This window comes from Meleagris gallopavo, chromosome 7, assembly GCF_000146605.3.
Source record: "Meleagris gallopavo isolate NT-WF06-2002-E0010 breed Aviagen turkey brand Nicholas breeding stock chromosome 7, Turkey_5.1, whole genome shotgun sequence".
NCBI classification, from domain to species: domain Eukaryota; kingdom Metazoa; phylum Chordata; class Aves; order Galliformes; family Phasianidae; genus Meleagris; species Meleagris gallopavo.
This window is the reverse complement of record NC_015017.2, coordinates 23,209,924-23,233,869: the sequence shown is the minus strand read 5'-3', so window position 1 is coordinate 23,233,869 and position 23,946 is coordinate 23,209,924. Positions and strand designations below refer to the sequence as shown.

The following is a 23,946-nucleotide window of genomic DNA, read 5'->3' as shown; positions in this document are numbered from 1 at the left end:
GAAAATGGCTATGTGGTAAATTCTCTTCTGGAACATCACTCAGCTACCCAGGCTTTGATCTTTCGGCTACAATTACACTAACATCCATGAGATCTGGACATATTTTTTTAAACTAAATTATTAATTGTAATAGAAACAGTTAAACCACTTCATTGTATGACTCCTCAATTCAACAGTCTGATTTTTTTTATTTTTTTTTACAAATTAAAAATCGTAACTTATACAAAGATACGCTTTCAATTGGGTTTAACTATGTCATCATCACAACTAATCTCTCAAAAAACATGGGGTGACTGGCGACAGCTAAATCACAGACTGGCGTCTCCTAAGTAGTCTGTCTACCATTAGAGTCTGGGAAATGGCATTTACTGTACAATTAGAGCCAGTGAGCTCTACCTGTAATCATCCAAATACAGGTGTGAGGATCCCTTTTGGACAAGGAAACCGATGCATCCATTTTCACATAAACTTCCACGTCTGTACTGTTACAGCAAACCTCAGGAAACCTCAACATTTGCACTTAGAAAAAAATATCACCTGACAATAACAGGATGAGTACTACTACCATGACTTTAAAGACTTTCTTGGATAGAAACGGTTTTAATGTTCAAATATTCCTACCTACAAAACATTCAAAGAACGAACAAACCAACTTAATAATTATAAAATCCAACCAAACATGAAAAACTTTAATTATTACACTGGTTATCAAGTTCAATCCAAAAGTCTGTTTTGTGGGGCTGAGATTGGATGCTATTGAAAAGATTAAATTTTGTTCTTAAATACTAACGCAAAATGTCTTGGAGTATCAAAAGGACAGTTTTAGTTGCAGTAATTTCACAGAATTTATTCTAATGATTTATTGGAGTTAACCATCTGACATTAATTATTGTTTTGGCTTCCAGTCTATGAATGTTTATTTTTCAGTTTAAAGCCTTCTCACTCTTTGATATCATATGGAAATGAGAATTTTTAATGGAAAATTGAAACCATGTGCATCTAAGTACTTAATGAAGTACAGGGAGAAACAGCGGGTGTACTTTAGGAGAATTCAGATATTCTGCTTTGGATACTTCTGATTTGTTTGGATGAGCTACATACATATATCTGTTCACAAACATGTGTTCGTGCATCTTCAAAGTATTTCACAAGTGTTTAAAGATCTGAGAACTAAAAAAAGGCTTGTTTGTTTTTTAAACAAAACATGCTGCAACTGATTTTTTTTCCAGAGTATACTATTTAATCTGTTCTTTCCTCCACAAACTAAATATTTATCCCATCTAGAGCTTCCTATGACATGCTAAAAGTTGTACTTCTCAACAGTGGATTTCCACCATGTGTATCTACTGTGCAACCCTGAATCTTCACCCAGCTCATTGAATGCCTGATAAATACATGATGGTTGATAAATCAATTTAAGTCACACTGATGTCAGAAATACGTGAAAAAAATCCTGTGCTGTCCATGACATTAAAGATCATCAAGACAGGCTTATAAACTGTAAGCGAAGTGTGAGCAGTAGTAATGAAACCAGACAACAGCAAACAGAAGTGGACTGTTAAAATGTGCAATTTTGCCCATTTGAAAGCTTTCTGTGCAACTCACATAGCATTAGTCCTCTGGCATTCAATTCATTCCCTTGGAATGAAAGAGATGGTGTTCAGATGATCAGAATATTACATGGTAACAACACGTGCTAATTTGAATTAGTAGTTCTAAATCAAATATTTTCTTCACAGCTAATGGATTCACATAAAAATATAAGGAAGAAAAATGAATTTTTTCTATTCTATACTTTCATTCTTGGTTTTACCACATGCACTGTACTCAAGCAGCACGACAGTGGGAGCATAACAAACAACAGAAGTGTAGCATCAGTTTTTATTCCTATTCGAATAAATATATTTTGACTTTAACGAGCAAGGAATTACTCACTGTTGAACAAAATGTGACATAGAAACACAAATTTAGATATTTATCTAAACATACTTACCATTTGTTTTTCTTTCTAATGTAGTCTTTTTCAGAAAGGTTAACCAAATAGATCATGGGTTTTGATGTGAAAAACAAATGTTTGTTCAAAACATCGATCTAGAAGTGAAAATGTAAGAGGAGAAATTTAAAAACAAGTTATATCAACTTGAGTTAAATTAAGGACTATTTTCCTCGTGGCATTTCTGAGAAGACAACACAAAATCTAGTGAGTAGATCACACTGAAAAACAGAATTGGCAACAAATTTAACGTTTAATACAATGTGGATGTGAATTCTTCAAAAAAAAAAACCAACCTGAAAAAAGACAGTAACAGGTTGCAAAATTAGAAGATAGTTCATGGGATAATACTTATAGCCTACCTCTTTGTCATTCCAATCATGATAGAAGCGGACAGCTTTCTTTTCATCTATTACCCAGGTTTTGATTTTGCACATTACATCCTAAGAAAAACAAAACAAAACAAAAAAACAAAATCAAAACTCATCTGGACATCAAACGATTCTGTTCCATAAGCAAGGCACGTACAAATTAAAATTCAGCATGAACATGCTAATTTAAAATTAGATAATATACCTTAAACACAATTTTTACCATCTCAAAAAAAATAAAAATTCCTGTTTTAACAGACATTAAAGACAAATAGCAATTACTGAAGCAATACAAATCCCATCATCAGAAAGTTAAATACATGAGATCCAAGTATCATCTCCTGCCATCAGGAAAATTAGCAGGACTCATAAAATGTATGTAAAAATCAGTACATTTTAGATTGCTTTTCAAACTCAGTAAGACGCGACATTTCGGCATCTAGCGGGAGAGACCACGCACAATATAAACATGCCATTAAGAAAAGGGAATGGGTGGGAAAAAAACACCGCGAATGTATTTTTTAAATTGTTCGCCAAAGAAATTGAGCCTATTATTGATGATCCACCCTTCAAAAAATTAATTCAAATGGCCAGAGCCCTTTTTATTCCGCATTAATTTTTCGCCAACACCTTCTCCCTCCCCCCCAAAATGAAACCTGCCAAAGCCTCCATTACACAATGGCAAGAGCCTTGCTCTGGTGACCTCCAACCAGCTGCATTCACTTTCAGAACATCTCTCTCCACAGGAAATCTAAAGGCCTTTTAGTTAGCAAGCTAGTGTGCATTCAGAAGGAGTAACTGCAGGAAGAGCCCAATGTGCTTTGTTTCTCTGGCCTTTCTTCACAGAAAGATTAATCATCTGTGAAATGGAAACGGCAAACAGCAAGTGACACAAACTGAACCCTTCAAGCCTTTCCTCATCAGTTTTGTGGTGCTGAATCTGAAAGCTGCGTGTGGCACGGCTCTCCTTACAGGCAGGTGTTAATAAAAGGCTCTCGGGTCTGAAAGGTCACCCTTGGCTCTTCTAGGAGTAGTACATTTCTGAGTCGTCGATTTTTCTGAGAGATAATTTATGATCATGCTTTAAATAATGCTTTTTTTTGTTGTTGTTATAATTGACACAACTGAGAATTAGGGTATTTAAAACACAAAGAACCATTCCGTGAACCATTGAGTGCACAACATTTTTTACACTTAGTGCTAGGCGGCTGAGGCACATTATAAACAACCACAAATAACATCAGTATTTACTACAGCCTTTTCTAGTCGAGCAGTTGCTGCAGTGAAAAACAAAGACAAAGCTCTTCGAAATCTTCAGATCCTGATTTGAAACCCTCCAGGAACAGGACTCCCCACAGATTTTAACAAGGAAGGGGCACGCTAAAACTTTTAATGAAATCTAACATGTTCTGACGAAGAATAATCACTTTTACTCTCCTATAACTGAATTTCACTCATAAACGTTTAAAAGTGGCTAATATAACACCATTTCCTACAAGGAGAAGATCAAAGTGCTATATTACAAATGCATTATGATTAAAAAAGCACTGTGCAGCTTTGCTATTAACTGTTCTTTAAACCCTAAAAGGCTTCCCATAGATCTCACTTGGCACTGCATATACAACCTTTGACAAGTAATGTAGACCATTTTTATTCATTGCCTAAAATTGTAGGCAATTATGTGCGTCACACTGGCCACCTGCAAATTCTGAATGCCTGCTCCAGTTGTCAGAGCAAAAAACTAATGTCGGAGGGGATTAATCTAGGGGGAGAGAGTCCTCTTTAATGGCTCCAGCAGGTGAAATGGCCCAGCTGGTTACTGTGATGAGTGGCCAGAACAGCTTATGTAGAGACATGCAACAAGATTACACATAAAGAAGAAAACAGTGGTGCCATCTTATCTTTAACCCTATCTGCTTTTTATTTTTTAATTAATCGGTATAAACGAGGCAAGGGAAGCAATTCTAACAATAGGTACTTTTCATTTTGAATCTTTATCTTCAGCTTTTTTTCAAATACGTAAACAAAAAAAAAAATCAACACAATCTCAAAGATTCCTGGTCAGCAGTGAAGGAATCCTGGCTGTGCAACATTTCAGGTTTTAATATAATGCTATAGGTACCTATCACGTGGTTTCTCACATTACAATTCCCCCCCTAAAAGCAACACATTATTGCACATAAACTACAGTTGATAAAAGATTACAGAAGAAAACATTATAGCAATAGTTGTTAAAGAAAATCTTTTAAGCTTAATGGGCAGTAGAATGCTTTCTTTTTAATTACTCTGTAAGGGGTGCTACGTATTGTGGAACTTCCAGAAAATTTCAGAAATCAATACAGCAAACAACATTTGCTCTTTCTAAAGCATATTTAAGCACATAGATGTAAATCAGAACTTCCCGTCCACATTCCTCTTCCTACAGCTACATATCTAAGCCAATTTTGACACAAACCTAACTTCTCAGAGTTAAGCTATAGGTACCCAACTTTATGCAGTTTACAGCTGTTGTTTGAGAGGAACAATTCCATGGGTAACTTGAACAGGGAAGGCTGACTAACCCAAGGTGACGTGCAGAGCTGGCAGCTGTCTGAGTGCAGATCTGTTTCAGTTTTACATAGAAACAGGTAAAGCACTGGAAAGCTCTTTTTAGGGAAAGGATAGAAGCTTAAAGAAAACAGAAAATCTATGTTTTAAGCAAGAAGATGGAAAGAAAAAAAAAAGGAATTATTGCGAGAGGAATTTTTTCTGATGGAATACATGGGCAGCTACAACAGGCAGAATGCAAGGCAGAGTCCACAGCTAAACTGACACGAGTGACAGAGGAACTCAAGTTCTCCTGTACCAGTGGTGGTGTCATATTCAAATGAGATTTAATACAATCCCTCAACAACAAATCTGCTACATGCTTGTGACAATATGAAGAAAGGCAACTACTCCCATACATTTCTTGTTCACTTGGCTGCCCCAATACCCCAAACAAACATGCAAAAAGCACATTTTGAAGCTATAATTCATTTTGCACTGTTTTTAGTCTTATTAATTGCTTCTATTTAGGCCTGGTGAAAGAATATGAACTGACCTTTTTATCTTCACTATCACTGTACCAGTCATTTAAACACATTTAATCATTATTCTAGTTAACTCCAAGATGCTTAATAACAGAATGTGGAGCAATGATCCGCTCGGTTTCATTAGGGCTGGCCTCCCCAGTTGTACACTTCGAGGTCAGCCTGCCACCAGCAGGACAATCCACTTCTCTTTGTTGGTGACAAGACTACTCTCTTGTTTTTCAGCTAGGAGCATTATAGCAAGCGCCATTTAAAACATCATCAAAAAAGATTCCAAAATCCAACTTACGATTGCAAACGCATGTGAAATACAGCAAACATCATGAATATCAAATACCACAGTTTTAAACATCAATTCATTTCTGACTATATCCTTGGCAATACACTTAGTGCACACGAATACTTGGTATACTTAGCTATATGCAATACTGAGTTTATGTCCTGTCTAGTTTTCCAAAGATGACGAGCAGTCAACACTGAAATGTTAAGCAGGAATTTCACAATGCGTATTTATTTATAGTATTTTATAAAGTTGGGACGTTCAAATTGCATCTAGATTTATCAAGATGTGCTCGCAAGACACTACTGCATAGAAAAATGTGCATACATTAATAAACGCCTTGGATGGATGATAGTAATAATGTGTGCGTATGCCAAATTCTTCTTGCAGCATGAGGGACTAAACTGAAGCTTGGAAAACTCACTTGCCTACTTGGCACCAGAGAATTGTGAGGCTTTTGTTGGAAATTAGCAGGGCATGTAATTAACTTCCGCAAATTTAATAAAGAAGTAAGCAGTCGTGAGGATTATCACTTCACACTTCAAAGTGCAAGTGAACTCTCCATGATTCTGCAGGCAGTGCAAAAGTCTCTGCTACTATGGAGAATGACTGTGAATATGATGCTCTTCTCTTCCCCAGAGGGAGATATTTCTAGGAAATGTGGAGTGCTTCCTTGTACCTTATTTGTTTGCTTCAAGACTTCCAAAATATAGTAACTGATCAGCCATCTGACAACACTTGAAAAGCAAATGTGTTTTATTAAAATATTTCAATTTAGGCAACACTATACCAAAGTAGTAACTTGGCGAAGGAGACGTAATTGTCCACATTCTATCAACTTCATTGTTCTGTTCCTCTCACGAACTGTAAGAACTATCTAAAGCATTACCTGTAGCTCTTAGATAGCACCTCACATTTCATACATGAGTCACAGGAAGCCAGCAATGAAGGTAACAGTGTAAAGTGAATAGATTCAGACTCAAGAATCTGGCTGGGTCGTATAAGTGTTTAATTAAAAAACAAACACTGCATACACTAAATGGAATCAACATTACCTAAACCAGTAGGCCTAGAACGTAATTGTCGATCAACAACTCCTTGAGTTTCTGGTGACGCTCCAAATAAATTGTTGGCATACTGCTGGTTATCTTTTGTCAACACCCTAAAAAAAGACCATTTTATTGACAGATGATGAGAGTAAATGACTGTGAGGAGCATGAATCATACATGTAGTGAGCAGAACTGTCAGAGAGACTTAGTGAAAGCAAACAATGTTTTTCAGTACAATAAATTCAAGTCATCCAAGTACTGGATGGAGGATGAGGAACTATGGACATAGTATTTACCAAGTAGAATACCCGCTACTTGCTAGAGTGACTGAGACTTGAAGGTTACAAGCAAATGAAATGTATATTAACTAAAAAGACTAATACAATCTTTGAGTATATATATAAGTACTAGTGTCAAACATGAATACTTCTACACTTTTCTGATGAAATACTGAACAACAAAAGATTGGAGAAAAGGCATAAAAGTTTTTGAACAAGTGCTTATATGCGAAGACCCACCTTGCGCTTAAATCTTACTCTTCTATTGTTATAGCATTTTATATATATAAATAATTAACAAAAGCCTCAAAAAATCACTAACACAGAAACCATTGAAAAATGGCTGAAAAGTTGAAGTTTGACAAATACAGAATAAAAGCATATTTTAAAACATGTTTTATTTATCAACAGTAAAGACATGCAGGGGATCAAACTAGATCATTACTATAATTCCATCTGGCTTTCAAAATAGCTGTGGTGTCTTTTCAGACACATATACAAATTACACATGTCCACAGAGAATAAAGAGTACTGCTAGATAGTAAAGCTGTGCTTCTCAAAAAACAAGTTATTGCACCTACACCATTCAACATATAACATTTCTTCATTAACACAAGGAAATATATGGCAACCACAGTCCTTCCACTCAGGCTTTCCTGGGAAAACCTCTTTCAGCTCTACCTGGCATAATCTCATCTCTGTACTTTCCTTAGAGGCTTTCTGGTAATTTACAAGAGAGAGATTAAATTGACAAGATAAGAATTTATGATAAAAGCAATGTTTTGAAACAGCAGTACTTTTAAAGGGCAATTAAGACAAAATTTCAATTTTAAAAGAAAAGATCATGTTTTTCAAATGTTTCAAGCGGTTAAATAAGCTGTAGCAGCTGGGTGCAAGGAAGAGAACAAGTCAGGTACTGCATCAACTGGAGTGACAGTGAGCTCCTCTGAGGTACAAAACAATGCCTAATCTCTTACAATTCCCTTGCTCACCGACTTTAATAAAAATACAACGGGAGAAGTAATGGATTTAGGACAAGTGTATTATCCTTCTTCTATTCAATACATCCTAACAGAGCCAGTACAAGCTGTACATGGTATAAGGTTTACTCAGAGCTAGACGCCAGCAATGTTTATGAACCACTCCAAATACTTCCACTTAAAATGTTCTAAAAGCATTTCAGACAACATAACTTATGAAAATAAAGCTCAAATTCTCCTGTGTTAGCCATCTTCACTGGTTTAAATGCATAATACACTAAAAAAACAAAAAACAAAGAAAAAACAGATATATTCAGTCCTAGATTCTAGAAGAAAATTAAGCACACAAGAATACAAAATGTAACCCTATCCTCAAGTGATTATTTCTCTCAGTTCAGAAATTCAAAAAGGGAACTTGAACTGAAAATCAAAGTGACACATCTTAGATTGACCAAGCTCATCTTACTGCATTTGTCTACATATCTTCATTTCCAAGGAATTCCACGTGAGAATATTTGTCCTAGAAGTAAATAAAGCCAACTGAGAAAGGAATATTTTTCAGAGTACAATTATTCAGATACAGAGACGTTTTGTCGCATATACTCTGTACTTAAAAGTTGTAATTGCCGCTTGATCTAGACATAACCAGAGATACATGCTTTGCAAAAGTAATTATTCTAATTCACTGTTCAAATCTACACAGGAAAGATCAGCCATGATAGAAAGTAAGCGTTAAATTCCCCTTGTCTACTGATAACTCCCAAAGAAATCCAAACATGTATTTACACATTATGTATTTCTACCTCACAGTTTACTACCAATTAATTCTCAAACATCTGCCATGAATATATTCCTGTTACATTCATAATGTTCTTCAGAATGAACTTTAATTTCCTCTAAATACCGCATTAAGCACAGCAAATGGTCCACTGAAGATTTTAGGCATAATTACATGCATTAAGAATATAAATATTTTCTTGATTCCCTATGATTTAACATTTAAGTTACTAATTGTAACAAGTCATTGGCAAAGTGTGTCAACAATGTACAAGTACAACCTTCCTTTCCTTATTCCAGTGGAACAAACTGACCTCTCAAACTTTCGTCACAAAAGGAGACAAAAGCAACTGACAAAAAGAAATCCAATTCACCACAGCATTTATCTTCAACTTGGAATGAAAGAAAGGTGAAAATTCCCAACTGACATCATCAGTTAGATGAAATCAAAGTTCATCCATCCGTGAGAACTCTGGCGAGCACTTGCAGTACGAGGTCAGCAAATTCTGCTCAGCACAATCCCATTCATCAGAATACTGCAGGAAGGGAAGACTTACACCCTGTTTTCATCTAGCACATTGGTAATGAGAAGCAACAGAATCTACCATCCCCCTGCTGTTTGTGATTCATCTCCCAGGTGCTATTAGTAATTTTAAATGAACAAAACCATTTTTCGAACAGCTCCTGTATTATAAGGACAAGACCAAGACATTAAACGGAAGGGAAGAGGGAAGGAAGGGGCATAGATTACATAGATACATACGTGCTTATGGATATTTATGCACTGTGGTTATGGTCATCGTACCAATTAATTCATCATCTACTGCAATAACAAAGCAAAGCTGGATGCAGTTCTTCTGCATTAAATGGTACTGATACAAAGACATGATCTTTATTTTCATAATTGCAATTACTTTTGCTCTTAAAAATTGTATTCAGTTTCAAAAACTAACTTAATTTTCAAGTTGACACACTTCAGCGACAGAATTCAGACGTCTTGCAGAACTTACAAAAGCATCCTTTGAACTGAAAACTGGAAGTTCAAATGCAGTGGACATTGATACTGACCTACTGTAAGAGCCTCCTTTCAACTGAAAATTGGAAGCTCAAACACTGCAGGCACTGGTACTGACCTGAAGATTTTGTCTTCGTATCACTGAAGTCAATAGTCTGTGTGAACTGAACTATAAATAATATTCTTGTGATCAGATATATAAATCACAATACCATTACCACTACAAATTATTCTGTGCTGGAATTCAAGATTTGGAGCACTAACAAAGGGATGAATGAATAGCTATCAATTGCAGTGGGTCAATCTCTAAGGACTAGAATTGAATCATGCAGGAAGGGTAATGGAAGAGAATCCTGTAATAATGTTCACTTAACTGTATTATATTGTATTAACTTGAAGATCTCCATCTGCAGGACTGAAAATCCCATAAATCATATATATACACACATATATAAATATATATTTAAAACAAGATCTATAAATATAAAAGATACCTCAATTTTCCTTTGAAATCTCCTGCTACCCAAAATGACAGATGAATAAGCTAACAACAATGAAGTTTAAGTCAACTTCTTTCTCATATCTCTGCAGATACCAGCACCAAAAAGATAAAAATCAAAGCTACTCACTGGCTTTCTGGAGTTATATTCATGCTACAGTAGTACACAAAAACATCAGAAATATTTTTGTTATACAATACCTTGTAGGAAGGTCATAGTCAAAATATTACATAAAGATACGTTGAGTCTGAAAGAACAGTATTCTTAGTAAAAGCAGGCAATCATTTCTAAGTAGACTGAGAACACTTGCAAAACGCAAAAATGTGAGTGTAAAGGAAGTTATTCCAAACCTGTGTCAACAGTACATATTGCTGATCTTGGACCATATTGCGCTATTGATTTTTAAGTAGAACTTGAAAATTATTTCATTGATGGCTCCTTAACAGCAGTTGGCTACTTAATTTCTGCTGACAGGGGATTGAGAAATCAATTCTGTGAGAGACAGTGCTAACAGTTAACACTGTATTCAATAGCAAAGCCAGGTCACCGCACAAAGATGAACTTACCAACTGTATAGAACATGGGCTTACGTGAAGAAAAAATGATAATTAATGAGTCTGAGCAAAGGTGTGAGAAGGCAGGCAATCAAACGAAAACATCAGATTTAAGAATTCCTGGCTGATACAGACAGACAATTTGTTCTTCTCTGTTTTTTTCCCCACCCAGGAAGGGGGAAAGCTTTTACAGATTTCAAACTGTGGAGTTACAGTTATGGAGGCTTACTGACAAAGCAAACAATTCATATTTATGACATAAGAAGAATGACTTCTACTTTCAATTAGGTTTCATGAAGTACATACTGAAATCCCCTTTGATAGCAACAGTAAGTTTACACAGGTCACACAGAGATTATAGTCTCTCTAAAATCAGCAACTTTTCCATAGCTTTCATATTAAGCTTATTGTTATATTCAGCAAACAACTAAAGGAAAAGCAAGCATAACTAAATTCAATAATATTTCTTTTCTTCCCTCACCTTCTTCTTCCTTCCCTAACCTTATATAGCACTTTTCCTCAATAGATTTCAAAGTGTTCTAAAAAAAGCAGAAAGAAATGAAAAATGCAATTCAAGTGCTAGATGTTTCTGTTCAACTAGGGAAAGAAAGCAAGTAGAAGGTCTGAAAGTGATATGGTTAAGAAAGCTTTCGGTATTTTTATTTGAATGAAACACACCAACTTTCAAAACTCTCCTCAGTTAAAACTCTTAAGAAATTCTCAAGTATCTTTAAATTCCTCCAAAAAGGATGAGAAAACTATAGAAGAAAAAAACCCATGCTACCTGGAAATATCAAGTTTTTCCTCTTTTAATTCCCCTGTTTTCCTGAAAGGGAAAATGACTATGAGCACTCATAAAACAGCTGTTTGTTGTGAACCTCTGTTGCAGAAAGAGAATATTAGCTATGTCTAGCATTTTAATGTATCATGTAAAAAAGGCAAATCTTGAGAAGGTTTCCATTCTCTCCCAATTTATGTAGGCACACTGTTAGAAAAAAGCCCTTAATCCACTTTACACTACTGTCTCAATGACTTTTCTGCTCTAGAAAGAGGAAGCACAAAATACACAGAATCAAAGAATTATCTAAGTTGGAAAAGACCTTCAAGATCAAGTCCAACCATAAACCTCACCTACCAAGTTCTACCACAAAATCACATCCCTTAGTGCTATGTCCACACATCTCTTATATGTCACTTGGGATAGGGATTCCACTACTTCCATAGGCAGCCCTTTCCACAAAAAAATTCCTCCAAATATCCAATCCAAATCTCCCCTGGAACAACTTCAGACCATTTCCTTGTGTTCTAGCCACTGTCAACTGAGAAAAGAGACAGACACCTTCCTTGCTGCAACCTCCTTTCAGGTACTTGCAAAGACCATACATTGCGTTATTTGCTACAGGGAAGTGAATCTTTAACTGTTTTACTTGTTATAGTTTCTCTTCCCCCACCAATCACATATACAGTGAGAGGAAACCATAAGGAAGTCATTAACTGCAGTTAATTCTGCAGGCCAGTGTAAGCACAGGCCTTCTCTGCAGTGCAAAACAGTAAAAGAAAAAAAGACAAGAAAAGCTGTAGAGAAGCTAATCACAACCCAGTAACTGAAAATCTAAGTGAACCCATCCAGTAGATGGAAAAGTCAGAGACTTGCTGTTACGATCTTACAACTGCACCAAGTCTATTGGTAGGAAATGCACAATGAGGCCTGAGGATTGATTTACCGGGAAAAGAAAATCAACCAGACAGATCTTTCACAGACCTTTACCCTAAAAATGTCCTTTTTACTAAGGTCTACTGCCCACCTTACAATTCAAGTATACAAGTCACAAAGGAAGACGAAGAAGGAGATCCAAGATCAGCAGGACTCAAAAGACCTGATGCTCCACAGCACTTCCCTGGGAAGATTCTCTGGTGACTCTAGAGAGCAGAGTTCCTTCTTGCAGCCTTTGTCTCCACAGAAGAATTTTATTTGCGCCTTTCCCTTCTGTTCAGCCACCCATTTCCATGAAACAAAAGAATTTAATACCTTTGAAACCTCTATTGTTGTTGACAAACTCAGCTGAAACTGGCCAAGTGTAACAGCTGTTACTGAGGTTAGAACTGGCAGAGCAATGCAACTTCAAAACCTTGTGTTTTCTTGTGATCAGAAAGGCTAAAATCCCCCAAGGAATGACAGGAAGTCTAATTTACAAACACAAGAAGAGAAAGTCATTTTGACAGTTGAACTACAAATTAAATAATGGTTAGGAGATTGAAGGGAGAGGCAAAGAAAAGGGTAAGAAACAAAAGCTGAGTAGAGATCAACTAATAATGGAGATGTTAAAGTTCTAATTGATTTGAATTGCGTTTCTGGATTTGAGATTTTAATTTACTGTCTCCCTTCATTTTAGAATAATCTGATATTTTCTGTTTTTAAGCACATGCTAACTTCCTGTAGCTATAAAATGAGTAAGAATAGGTCTATTATGTAGCACTAACTGTACCTATCCATTAGGGTTACATGATGACATTGAGAATTTTAAATGCACTTTGATTACATCTTCCTGACATCAAAAACAAACAAAACCTGTTGAATTCTTTCTTGGCACAAAAAGAATTATTCAGACAAGCACACTTAAAATCTGGACAAAAATGTTTCCATTGTGAGAAACAGGTTTTTTCCAGAGTTGACTGCACAAGGAAGCAAGCAAGAGGAGCTCACCAACTTGGACAGAACAGCATTATACCTACCTTATTTTCATTTTCTCATTCTAAAGCGAAATACAGCCTCTGTCCGAACTTGGAATTTAGTATGGACAAGATTTTTGCTTGTCTCTAAGATGAATTTAAAAATGCAAGATGCTACTTGAAACTATAGGCCTAAGTTTCAGTGTTCCTCTAAGCAGATACAACTATATATTAAAGACAAAAATCACTGCCCACGTGTTCTCAAAACACGTTGATGTGTCAGGTGACCTGAAGGAAAACACAACTGATTCTCTCCGGGCTTTTATGAAAGACTTCAAATGGTCCAACGTTAGCTGTTTTTTCTTGCCTGCACCAATCAAGGAATAGAATACTTCTAAAGCCAGACAAAGACTAGTTCTTCACCAACAGAAGCTACCAAGAAAGTGCTTTTTATCACTGCGTCATGGAGAGAGATATTTGACTTCAGATTCAGTTCAATGCTCAACACTAGCTAGGGAAAAAAAAACAGTGCACTTCAATATTAATTAACTAAAATACCAGCACTGATGTGACAGTGTTTTTTATTAATTGCTATCTAAAAATATATAGGATAAACCAGTATTTTTCACTTCATAATTACCAAGCATAAGTAGCCTGTTGATATGCTGTTGTAATAATTAGAAAAATACTCTTAACATACCACCAGAAATATCTTTAGAAATTTCATGAAATAAAGAAAAAATTAATAACTAGACTACCCACAAACTCTAGTTGACTAAAAAGTCAAGCGGCATTAAAATAATCATTTGCAAAAATATACTTAAAGCAGATAATTATTATATATTTCTAACCTACAAAAGACCACCATTGTTACCCCGTGATAATCGAGCTCATTTAAACAGCTTTCCACAACTACATTCAAAAATGAAATGAAGACTGCTAGTTGAAGTTAACATGCACAAAAAACACAATAGTGCAATCAGATTAAGAAGGTACATTCACTTGGTAAAGACACTAGGAATACTGGTATCAGAGTGGAACTTAATAGCAAGAGTAATTTGGAAGTGACTGCTGGACTTTGAATCATGACTAATCTCCTGATCTAAGTTTGATGAAGCACTGGCAACTCTAATATAATAAGCTGTCAGCAAGAAAATTACAGTTAAATTTTTAAAACGACAAACCTTCTCCCTTCCCCACACCACTCCATCTTGGCAGGGGGCTTGGTTGAAGGTCCCTTCTAACCTTAGCCGTTCTATTCCAATGACTTTTATAACTGAAATCTTAAGCTTTCAAAAAAATTTCAATACTTATTTACACTAAAAGACACATAAAAATGGCAGTAGAGTTTTGTATTATGCATGTGGGAAATCATTAGCAAAATCCAACAATACAAAAATTTGAATTCAATGCAGACAGTAATAAATTATCCACTTTTATACTCACATATTCAGGTTTCAACTTCTTGTCTCCTCCTCTCACAGCTACTTTTTCTAGCTTGTCTATACACTGAGTGATCAGTTCTTCATCTTTAAGTCTAAGTTCCTCGTGTATTATTTCAATGTCTCGAACAGGATCTACACTTCCTTCCACATGAGTGATGTCATCATCTTCAAATGCTCCTAAAACAAGGGAAAATTTAAATTATGTACTAAGCCAACAGGACAGAATTTAAACAAGACTACCAAGAATCACAAAAGTCAAGTCAGCAGTCTGTTTTACTGACTGTACACAAGCATTATAGGCAATATTTTATACCATTTATACAATTTTAGATTGTTAATTTATGTATAAACTCCCAAATGCAAAGATTCATACACATAGATACAAAGCACAGCATTACGCCATTTCAGGAGAGCACGTAGGGCCAGGCTGGATGGGGCTCTGGTTCAGCCTCATCTAGAGGCTGGCATCTGCCGACAGCAGGGGAGTTGGAACTACATGATCTTTAAGGTCCCTTCCAACCTAAGCCATCCAAGTCTATGATTAAGCCATCTTTAAGAGTTTTTTTCTAATAAGAACAGATTAAAACAGTTTTCTGAAAATTGGTATCACTGTATCTAACGGTATCTTACCTACCAGTAGCAAACACAGCAGCCAAATTCAAAATTGTAGAACATTTTAGCACATACAGTAAATGACTTGTGGAAAGAAAACCTTACAAATCATCCTGGCAACTCTCACTAGCTAACCAATTTTATGCATTAAGAAAAAAAGAAGTTCTAGACAAAGAATTCTGAAGTTCTGAATGACTCTTAGTGTTTCCAAGGGAAACGGGGTTTAGGAAAAAAAAAGGCCTGAAATCATCTGGCAGACCTCTTCCCTGTTTCAATCTACTTTATCACTGTGGTTGTGACGGTGATTAGATAATGAACCACTCAGACACACAATTTACACAGCAGCTAATTTCATCGGCCTGATTTGAGGGTATGGTTTTTAGGGGGCCATCAAAGAAGCAGATGAAGGTGCATTTGTCATATATGAGTGACAACCATTCACACTATCTGAACAAAATGGTGCTGGCCCTTATTAGAAACACATGCTATTATCACATATTTAAAGTGCAGTTGAAGCCATAATTTCAAATTGCCAACTGGAAACATAAGGGTAAAACAACCAGATATTACTGAAGCATGTGTGCTGACTTCATGCCCTTCTGAAGACAACGTGGCAACATAATTCAACTAGGGTTTAAATTATCAGATAAAAAGCGTTAAGAAAAAAACTATAAATATTTTAAAAACAAAAATATGAACAGTTTATTACTTATTCCTGGAACCATTTTCAGAGTATTTACGCACTTAACCTGTAACATTAAATATATGTCTCAGAAATAAGTCATTATGAGAACTTTAAATAAATATTACCAAAATGAAAATAAACTGCTTTTTTGCAGGGAAAGAAAGGCAGTTTTTGAACTACCTAGAACAAAGGAAAAAAGCTAAACTACAAACAACTCCTTAACTGACAGGCAGCTAACATTCTTCATTGTAACACATATCTTAAACTTCGGTTTCCTTTCTAACTTACTGAAAATAGCGGTTTTAGCAATAAAGATTTCACCATCAAAACAGACTATACACAGGTTTAAAATGTTGCTGGCAGTCAAATATCAAAATCATTTTCAGACAAATACACAAAAAGCCTTTAAAACAGCAGTGAGGGAAAGCTCCCTCCTTGCCCATCAGCTGTCACTCTCCAAGAATGATCCCGGAGTCCCCCTGGTACAAAGAAAAGCACCTCTGCAACAGATGCAACACTGAGGCTGGCTGCAATGGGAGAACAGGCAGCTCTGTCAAAAGAAAGCATCCACACTAACTCATACCAGTACAAAGCAAAGAACAAGGCACATAATAGTCATCTTCCATAAACCCTGTTTGTTCACAGCAGTCTGCAATGGGACATGGGATGTCTGGGTGCACACACACGAGAAAATACCATTCTACAGATCTGTTTAGATCCACAAGGGAATTACTGAATAATAATAAAAAAAAAGCTGTAACCATAGCAATCAAAAACTCTTCTACCAGCACAGCTTTCTCAACAGATAAAGAGTATTTAGTTGGCTAAAAAAGGCAAGTATTTCATCCTTGTATTAAGAAAATAGTGTACACTGCCATCTAAATAACACATTCTCGAGCTGTTCACATCTTCCTGCTGCATTTAGTGGTACTTAAAAAAAAAAACAAGAAAAAAACAACAACACTGTAAAAGTCAGGAGAAAAGCTCTGTGTCTCAAGATCCCGTATTTAAAACATAAAAATAAAAGGTGAGTGACCTGTTTAAGTTTTAAGGAAGCTGGCTCCCAAAGTGAAAAACAGCAGCTAGCAATGTAAGTCTGCTTCAAAGAGTTTTTATGCTCTCTGGGAAATGCCACTATTGTCTTCCACAATGAAAAGGAATCGGTTTATCTCAAAGGTAGGAAAAAATAAGTGCATAAAACAGGTTTGCTCGAGAAAGTTGCAAAAGAAACATGTCAAAAATTAAAAGCCGTAATTGAAACCTTTGAGCGGAAGAAAGCAAACAATCCCAAAATGACAATGACAATCCCAAAAACAATCCCAAAATTCTTCTTCAAATGGAAAGTCTGAATTATGTGAGTAAGAACAGGATATTGATCAAAGCTAAACACACAGCCATATTGGAAGGTACATGGGAAACCATAATCAGTAATTTGTGGAACGGATTATGAGTTCTCTGGTGTCGAGTGTGCCCCACCACAAGTATGTTTTTATTAAAGGTTTATCAGCCTTTCAAATGAAGTTGAAGATATTCACCTCTTTCTTCAGTTATCCTAGCAAGGAGCCTTTTTCCAAAATATCCCCAGAAAACACCAATGATGCATTTGAGCTTGAAAGGCAGACCCCTTCCACTTCCTTTGGTGTAAAAGAACAAGGCCCACAGAACTGAAAACATGAAGCTTGGTGTAAAATAAGTCTCCTGTGGTAAATCCCCGTAATATTTTAGTGGCATGCAGAAACCTCTACCTGAACAAGGCAAGGATTTTACAAAGGACTATATTAAGCTTAACTACAAAAGTTACTTAGAAAGCGGGAGCTTGAAAATCCCCACTGCCAGCTACCCAGCACCCTCTTCAGCTGCCAGCAGCCCCAAACATAAAGGATTCCTCACTTATCCCCGGCTGTTTTATTTGGGCTGGCTGGGCCCACAGTGCCATCAAGCAGTGCAGATCCTTTTCCAACAGTCAGGGAGCTTTGCAAGGGCAGATCTCTTTGGAGTACCCAGTTAGTGATGACACCTATTTACAGGTGTTCAAATGTAATACTAGGAGGGAAAAAAAATAGTTGTAAAGACATGTTAAAGAAGTAACGCAGTGATAGCTGGTTCTGTGCTTTGCTTCTAAGTGACACAGATAACTAAGGATAGGAAAATACAGTGTCTGCCTGGAGATGTGGAAGCCAGACTGGTTTTGTAGTGGCAAGGCATAGGATCTGCCTATTTGTCAGGTCCTGGCAGCAGCGAGGCCACAGGCTGCATCATCTCTTCTTCACACACAAAAGTAATAACAAATAAATATGTATACAGCTCAGAAGTAATAACAGGCACATTTTCAACAGTATCATCTAATGGCATGCATGTTTCTTTGCATTTCTTTCAAGAATCAGCTTCAAAATTCTTTGACAAAATTTACCTCTCAGCCTCCCAAGATTTTTGCATTGCTTATGTTATACCTGTCAAGATCTGATGACTGTATGTTATGTATTCATCTGAACAGAACCACTACACTTAGTTACAGGCTATCATCAACCAATTCATTCTCTTGCTAAAATCAAGTCATCCAATTACTCCTTGACTAATCAAGGCTGTTTTGGCTTTTTCTTTTTTCAAAAGGTACTCAACAGCATAAACAGCTCACTTACAAGAAATGGAAAGGGGCTAATCAGCAGAATTATTGTTTTGCTGCCACAATTTGCAGTATTTAAATGTAGTTGCTGATTGGACTGAAAGTTTTATGATATAGCATATCAAACTAGTTTGATGCAAAAACAAAGCTGCCTATAGCCTGCACTTTATTGTTCCTATTTGCTCCAAGCTGCTACTAAAATGCTAAAATACAAATCAAAAGAATACTACAAGACGTATTTTATTCCAGTTCTAATTGCAATTATGGAAATTAATTAATATCTCCAAGATTAACTTATACTTGATATGTCAGTTGCTTCATTACTTTAATTACCCTTATCCTTAAAACAAAATTGAACAAAATATTTGGCAAATATTAAGTTCCATGTAACAGCATTTTGATGTCTTTTATTCATCTTTGAAGGTAGGTAACTGCATTGGTTTATGCTATGTTATAATAAAAGAAGGATATTCATAACTTGAACAGAATCTGTACTGCATCACAAGCTGAAACTCCCATCAGTATTTAGGGTAACGACCAGCCTTTTTTTGTCACTAAGCTACAAAAGAATGTTTAATAATACCACCAAAAAACAGATCGAGAGAATAATTGATACTTGCACTTCCTCGCAAGCATACATTCAATGACTATTACCAAAAATAGTTGCTCATCACGATACATACATCACAATATGGATATGTACCCTATTATAAGCCCTGAAATAAATGAGCAGTAATACCTATCCGGCATTTCACTGGGGTAGGAATTGAGGAGTGAACAAAATGAAACAAAACAGAGTACCTTGAGTGGGGGCTTAAAAGCACAATATTTTTTTTGAGCTATCAAACAAAACAAGACCAGAGATGTCAAAAACATGAAGTTGTAAATAATATCTCTATTTTAGTTTGTCTGACATTATCCTTGATATTATGAAGACTTAAATGGCAAACAAGATACCTCCATTTCTAATGGAGGTACATATAACATTATTTAACTTCATTGGCGATACATTTTACTATGCATACTCACAATTAGAAGGGCAAAAGAACACTGCCTGAGTCAACATACTTTACAGATTCTTAAATGCAAAATGCATTAATAAAGAACCAACAAATAAAGTAAGCTTAGCATGTTATCCCTTGCAAGCTAATTTCAAGTAAAATTAATCACCTGTAACACAAACAGAGCAGAGCAGCTTAAGCAGAGCAATTTTCAGTTGAAGATGCACCTGCCTATGTCTTCAACATAAGCAAAATCAACTACAAAAAAAACTTAAAATGCTGTAGTAAACCTTGACTTCTGAAGACAGAATTTTTTCAGATATCTTCTGTGGCTTTGTTTTGTGCCACAGCCCTTTAAGTTTTGTCTTCATAAAGCCCTAACTAGTTGTAATCGTTCACAGTCTAATTGTGGACATTTATCTGCTTTTCTTATGCATAGAACATAGCTATTAAAGCTGAATGGTGATGGTGTGAAGTATAGGTTAAATTGGGTGAAATTAAAGCAAATTACTCTGGGATGTGGAACTCTGAAAATAGAAACCGCCAATGATTTGCAACCCTCTTGATGATCAGCTTCACAGAACCCTAAATGACAAGAAAACTTACATATTTTAAAGTTAACTAGATTTTTGTAAAAAATAATATGTATAAATTTATTTAAAATGCAAGCAGACACCATAGCAATAATTATTTTGTTTTACCTGCACCACAGAAATACAAGAATAGGTTTTAATTTCTATTAAAAACACTTGTTTTTATTCTCAAGTTCAGCTGATTTCCAGTAACAGAAAAACAGTTCAGAATATTAGCTGTAGCATTAATTACTTTGAACACAAGGTTATAGTTTATGCACACCATATGCCTGTACAGACACGGGACAGTAAAAGCAGCTGCTTTAGGCTCTCCCGGCTGGTACGGTATTAGGACTCAAATTCATTACTTACCCGTAACAAAAGACTAGCGGCTACATTTCCCCTGCTGAGCCCTAATACTGCACCAGTCAGGGGGGTGCAAAGTTAGACCCCCTCCCCAAAAGTCTGAAATCGCAGTTGAATAGCAGTCCTTTCAATATCAAACATATTGGGAGTATCAAAAAAGGCAAGTCTATTTCTGCACAGGCACACATACAATGAGAGCATGTAGCAGCAATACAGGATTATAAATGACTGCAGTATCAACTTCTTGAGCACACAAAGAATTTATATTTGCATAAAAGTACTTGTCAAGTAGGTACTTCACCGAGTCAGGGATGAGAATTACAACCTCCAGAGGAAAACCTGAAGCGTAGCAATTCACTTAAGGATGTGTAAGTTTGCAGAAGAAACCAGAATTTGGTTCCTAGTGGAAGCAACTTTAACAGAGAAAAGTTGTTACCAAGAAAGTTGTTCCACTGAGCTTAACTATAAAAACCTGCTCCAGAGGCCATATCCTTGGAAACCTGTGACAAATATTAGTGATTTATTTCTGATGTAAAAGGTGTTTACTTGCCATTGCTGTTTCATCCTAGCACCACTGGGATGTAGTCAACACTCCACAGGCAAATCCTTCTACCTGCTGAGATTTGCTATCAACTCGGTCGCACTGGGTAAAGAACATTATTTGAAAGCTGAAGGAATAATCTTTGAGCCCTTCATGCCTCCATTTGCGGAGGCTCACTCTTATTGCCCTTGATCACACATTTGAAATACTATCACTGCTCTGTCCACCAAGTAACGTTTGGGACAAACACATTGCAAGACACTTTGTAAAAGATCACATCATGCAGTAATTTGCATGGATTCATTGTTATAAGACTCTAGGAAAGGCAGCACTCGAAGTAAAACTGTGAGATAGATGTCACACCACACAAATTAAGAGGATTCTATAGGGAAAAACAGACTCTGCTCATATTTTTCCAAAACATGACTGTGTTAATTGGAACAAGGGAAATCTGGAATCTAGCCTAGATCACTGCGAAATTTCCAAAAAACCAAAAAGTCTGAAGAATGCTAATGTTTGATGAGTACTCTTGTCAGCCTGAGCTCAGCAACATTTCATTTCTCTGCGAGTTAAAGTCTTGAAAAGAAAAATACACAGTTACACAGTAACGAGGGAGAGTCTCCCCAGCGTCACCCTCCCTAGTCAGCATTCACACAACAGCATCATACCAAAAAAAAAAAGAACAGCACGCTTGGAAAGGTCCTCCTACAAACCTTTGGACAGCTTCTCATACATCTCTGGGAGCCACATTTCCAGACCTTTCACAGAAGACAATGTTTCTACTCAAGAACAGATCGGAACTCACATATTTGTGATTTGATGTCATCTACAATGTACAAAAACTGGTTCCTAAGAGCACATTCACATTACCTTCACCACCATCACCTCCGTGATACATGTTATGCACTTTTGCTGACTGAAGGTCAGTCTCTTATGACTTCTCTGTATGAATGTGTCAATCTCTACACAGTCAGGCTGAAATGGAACTCCTGGGAGTCACCATAACAAGATCTACTTACTAAGAATTGCATTTTTAAGACAACATCACTAGGCAAGTCACAAACACCAACAAGTTGCCCACAGGGCAACTCTCTTTATCCTCAAATAACCAGATACATATTTTACTTACCCATGGGTAGTTCATTTGGATCAGAGACTGATTTTTACCAGTCATGCAGATATCTAAAAACATTTGAGCCTTCAAGTTCCTGTTGGGGTTGGTACAGCACCGCATAGCGGTTACCATGACTCCTACCGAAGCACTTTGGATCCCTAACACTGCAAAGTCCATGCAGTTCTGCAGTCCTCAACATGTTGGAGTGTTATTACTCTTTGTAACATAATGAATAGAGAATGAACAGTTCATTTCAGCACATAAAATTACAGACCTCCTGGAACCCACGGAGAAAAGTATAAAGAATTACTGAAAAATTATTTCAAATGAAGCAACTTCTCTTCAAAAATGTTTGAAGTAATCTTAAGTTACATAAATACCTAGACAAAACTCAGTAAGGAAAAAATTTCAGCTACAAGAGCTTACTTATCTAAGCAGTTCCCAAATACTCTGAAACTTAAAATTACACTGTTGTTATAATAAAACAAGAGTACTACAGAAGTGTCAAACTTTCATGCAGTGCCTTACAAAATGCTATCAAAAAATTATAGAATTTAACACAGTGGAAAAGGCAACCTGTAGGCAAACAATGACTAGTCTATAAACAGAGTAGCTGCCTTTTTTTTTTTTTTTTTAAGTAACAGCATTTATAAGAAGTTGCAAGCTCAATTTATGACAAGCTGACAGAAAACTTTATTCTATGTATTCGAATGTTTACCTTTTGGGGATCTTTGTCTGTACACAACGGAAGGGAAGAGAAGTAAACATAACCTAAGGAAAGGCCAATTAAATTATAGCAAAAATGATGGGTGATGAAGACTTAAGCAAGCAAAAATTGTTTGATCAGTGCCATTAAAAAAAAAAGAGCAGCAAAACTTTATCATTAAGTTTACTGTATAAAAACTGTATAAAATGCCTTATCATACACCCTTCCTTCTGGACATTCCAGTCCACACTCAGAACATAATACATAATGTAATGTTAAGACAGTTCATCCAGATGTCTCTTTTGTATATCAAATTTAATTTTCAGAGTTGTGCCTACTTCATTTATATTAACAGAATTGAAAACAACAACAAAAAAAATCATTGGCTGGTTCAGAGACTCCTTGTTCTTCATACAGTATTTTTCATATACAGTGACTACTTTTCAACAAAACTAAGCGTATTACTTGTATAGACTTACTTCATGGAAAGTGAAAAACTCACTTTTTTGTACATTATTTCAGAGAAGAAATCCTGAACACTCAAGGATTTGCTTTTCTTCCTAGTAAGCCTTTATTTAAACAACAATTACATTGTGGAACATTTCAGTTCTGCAACTATCTGGCACCATCTAGTAGCCAGTGGCATTGCCTTTACACAATTCCATTAAGAGAACCTATGACAAGAGATGATATTGAACAGATGTGCAGCGAATATAACAAATTTCTCTTACTATCTGAATCT

General features: G+C 36.1%; 1 protein-coding gene across 1 annotated transcript; it reads right to left on the bottom strand.

Annotated features, from left to right (window-relative positions):
- Positions 1 to 1,968: 1,968 nt before the first annotated feature.
- Positions 1,969 to 22,618, bottom strand: LOC100550496 (obg-like ATPase 1). The gene is made up of 4 exons (XM_019617393.2): positions 22,552 to 22,618; positions 14,986 to 15,161; positions 2,356 to 2,436; positions 1,969 to 2,091 (listed from the first exon to the last, which is right to left on the bottom strand). The coding sequence occupies exons 1-4, from the start codon at positions 22,616 to 22,618 to the stop codon at positions 1,990 to 1,992; spliced, it is 426 nt and encodes a 141-aa protein (XP_019472938.1). The 3' UTR covers positions 1,969 to 1,989.
- Between the last annotated feature and the right edge of the window lie 1,328 nt (positions 22,619 to 23,946).

Bases quoted from the DNA above. Each gene is read 5' to 3' on its own strand.
- LOC100550496 (XM_019617393.2), bottom strand. From the start codon at position 22,618: ATGCGGTGCTGTACCAACCCCAACAGGAACTTGAAGGCTCAAATGTTT. The intron at 15,162-22,551 runs GTAAAAATCAGT...CCCTTGTTTTAG, and splicing joins TTTAGATATCTGCATGACTG to GAGCATTTGAAGATGATGAC. The intron at 2,437-14,985 runs GTGAGTATAAAA...TGTTTTTCTTAG, and splicing joins AGAAGTTGAAACCTGAATAT to GATGTAATGTGCAAAATCAA.